Below are 3,151 nucleotides of genomic sequence, written 5' to 3' on the forward strand. Positions count from 1 at the left end.
CATCCACCACCTGTCATCTCTCCGGAGAACTGGGAGAAATGGTTTCCACCTTCTCCTGGAGCCACACCACTGGCTCCATCTCCGCTGCTGGAGCCACGGAGCCTCGTCCCATCCCAACGGGGTGTCCCCATCCCCACGAGGTGTCCCCATCCCAATGGGGTTTCTCCATCCCCCCAGGGTGTCCCCATCCTGATGGAGTGTCCCTATCCCCACGATGTGTCCCCATCCCCACGTGGTGTCCCCATCCCAATGGGGTGTCTCTATCCCCCCAGGGTGTCCCCATCCCAATGGGGTGTCCCCATCCCAACAGGGTGTCCCCATCCCCCCAGGGTGTCCCCATCCTGATGGAGTGTCCCCATCCCCATGGGGTGTCCCCAGCCCAACAGGGTGTCCCCATCCCCATGGGGTGTCCCCATCCCTACGGGGTGTCCCCATCCCTATGAGGTGTCCCCAGCCCGACACGGTGTCCCCAGCTCAACAGGGTGTCCCCATCCCAAGAGGGTGTCCCCATCCCTACGAGGTGTCCCCAGCTCAACAGGGTGTCCCCATCCCCACAGGGTGTCCCCATCCCGACGAGGTGTCCCCATCCCCATGGGGTGTCCCCAGCTCCAGGTGGGGACAACGCCACGGGGCCAGTGGAGCAAACCACCGTGTTTTCTCGCTCCGTGTCTCGCGTCCGCCGGGACTGAGATCCCCTCTGCTTCCGTTTTCTAGAGCCTGCGGGAAGAGTTCGGCTCTGAGACCTGACGGCTCCGAAACTGGGTCCTGCCACGGCTGCGGGGAAGAGCACACATGCACAAATAATACTTATTTAGTTATTTATTGTATTTATATGCATCCCGCCGTCTCTCTTACATTATTTATCATTAACGTTGTAACCCACCCAACGGGTTCTCTAGAGAAAAGAGAAAATTTGGAAATTCCCTTGTGGAGACTGAGTGTGATGAGGAGGAAGAGGAGGAGAATAACCAAGGGCTTGCCATGAGCTGGAGACCTTCTCTTTAAAATAGAACAGATTTTTTTTTTTCGACGTTGTGCCCCGGTCAGTCCATCCTCCCGCCGCACCCCATCTCTGAAGCATCCGTCTGTCCGTCCGCTCCTCTCCCGCCAGGATGATGCTCAATTCGGACCAGACAGAGCTCGACCTTCCCCCGCCACACTCCGAGTCCGAATCCGTCTTCAGCGACTGCAGCCGCGCGGGCGGCGCGGAGGACACCGGCGTTGGCGGCGGTTTGTGCGCTCAATCCCGGATAACCGAACCGAGCGACGGCGTGAAGAAAGACCTCCAGCATCTGAGTCGGGAGGAACGTCGGCGCCGGCGCCGCGCTACGGCCAAATACCGGACAGCCCACGCCACGCGAGAGCGCATCCGCGTCGAAGCTTTCAACATGGCCTTCGCCGAGCTGCGCAAGCTGCTGCCCACCCTCCCGCCGGACAAGAAACTCTCCAAGATCGAGATCCTGCGCTTGGCCATCTGCTACATCTCCTACCTGAACCACGTGCTGGATGTCTGAGCCGTCCAGCCGTCTGTCTGTCTGTCCGTCCGTCCGTCTGTCTGCCGCATCTCCTACCTGGATGTGTCCTGGGCATCTGAGCCAAGAGCTCGAGTCCGTCTGTCTGTCTAGAACCTGAACCACCTGCTGGATGTCTGAGCCGTCCAGCCGTCTGTCTGTCTGTCCGTCCGTCCGTCTGTCTGCCGCATCTCCTACCTGGATGTGTCCTGGGCATCTGAGCCAAGAGCTCGAGTCCGTCTGTCTGTCTAGAACCTGAACCACCTGCTGGATGTCTGAGCCGTCCAGCCGTCTGTCTGTCTGTCCGTCCGTCCGTCTGTCTGCCGCATCTCCTACCTGGATGTGTCCTGGGCATCTGAGCCAAGAGCTCGAGTCCGTCTGTCTGTCTAGAACCTGAACCACCTGCTGGATGTCTGAGCCGTCCAGCCGTCTGTCTGTCTGTCCGTCCGTCCGTCTGTCTGCCGCATCTCCTACCTGGATGTGTCCTGGGCATCTGAGCCAAGAGCTCGAGTCCGTCTGTCTGTCTACGACCTGAACCACGTGCTGGATGTCTGAGCCATCCAGCCATCTGTCTGTCTGTCTGTCTGTCCGTCCGTCCGTCTGTCTGCCGCATCTCCTACCTGGATGTGTCCTGGGCATCTGAGCCAAGAGCTTGAGTCCGTCTGTCTGTCTACGACCTGAACCACCTGCTGGATGTCTGAGCCGTCCAACCGTCTGTCTGTCTGTCTGTCCGTCCGTCCGTCTGCCACATTTCCTACCCAAACATGTCCTGGGCATCTGAGCCAAGAGCTCGAGTCTGTCTGTCCGTCTACGACCTGAACCACATGCTGGATGTCTGAGCTGCCCAGACAGTGTCCAGCCATCTGTCTGTTCGTCCGTCTGTCTGCCGCATCTCCTACCCAAACGTGTGCTGGGCATCTGAGCCAAGAGCTCGAGTCCGTCTGTCCGTCTACGACCTGAACCACGTGGTGGGTATCCAAAATGCTGTGTTTGTCCGTCTGTCCAAATGGCCCATGTCCCTAGCTCTGCCCCCGATCTGAACTATGGGATGTATTTCCCCACGTCCATCTGTCTTTCCGTCCTGCCTGAGCCAGGCTGGATGTTCAGTCCATCGGCCGTCTGTCTGTCCTGCTGGATCTGCTGCCTGAAGCCCATGCTGGCCGTCTGTGCTCCCAACTTCTGTCCGTCCTTCTGTCCATCCCACTGATCCCAAGGGATGCTGTGTCCGTCAGTCTGTCCGCCCCCTGACCCAGCGCGGGACAAGTCTGTGTGTCACCTCTTTTACACGAGCCGCAAAAAACTGAACCCGTGAAACACTTCGGATCCTCTCCGTCCGTCCGTCTGTCTGCGCCCTCTGCCCCCAGCACGACCAGTTTGGGCATTTTGTCCGTTTGCTGCTGCTCTGGCATCGTGCTGGGCACGTAAAGCCCGCCCAGGACCATCCTGTCCGCAGAGGGGACCCAGCCCAGGAGCATCCTGCAGCACGGAGCCGCTCCTCGGGGTTTGCTCCGGCTTTTCACGCCCCAAAAGCGGCACAAAGTGGGGGGCAGACCCGGCAGGACCACGGACGACAGCGGCCTCGCACGAGGTGCCTGGACCAGCGCCGGCCCCGCTCCCACCCCAGACTGGAGCAGCTCCCG

The 3,151-nt window shown here is 60.1% G+C and overlaps 1 protein-coding gene across 1 annotated transcript; it reads left to right on the forward strand.

The window, feature by feature from the left end:
• Nucleotides 1-1,112: 1,112 nt before the first annotated feature.
• On the forward strand, nucleotides 1,113-1,514 carry NHLH1 (nescient helix loop helix 1). Its single transcript, XM_010075368.1, has one exon. It carries the CDS (start codon nucleotides 1,113-1,115, stop codon nucleotides 1,512-1,514), a length of 402 nt encoding a protein of 133 aa, XP_010073670.1.
• Nucleotides 1,515-3,151: the final 1,637 nt, after the last annotated feature.

The sequence above is a fragment of the Pterocles gutturalis genome, unplaced genomic scaffold (assembly GCF_000699245.1).
Source record: "Pterocles gutturalis isolate BGI_N339 unplaced genomic scaffold, ASM69924v1 scaffold21992, whole genome shotgun sequence".
In the NCBI taxonomy this organism is placed as follows: domain Eukaryota; kingdom Metazoa; phylum Chordata; class Aves; order Pterocliformes; family Pteroclidae; genus Pterocles; species Pterocles gutturalis.

Excerpts from the sequence above, each read along its gene's own strand:
- NHLH1 (XM_010075368.1), top strand. The coding sequence starts at position 1,113 with ATGATGCTCAATTCGGACCAGACAGAGCTCGACCTTCCCCCGCCACAC.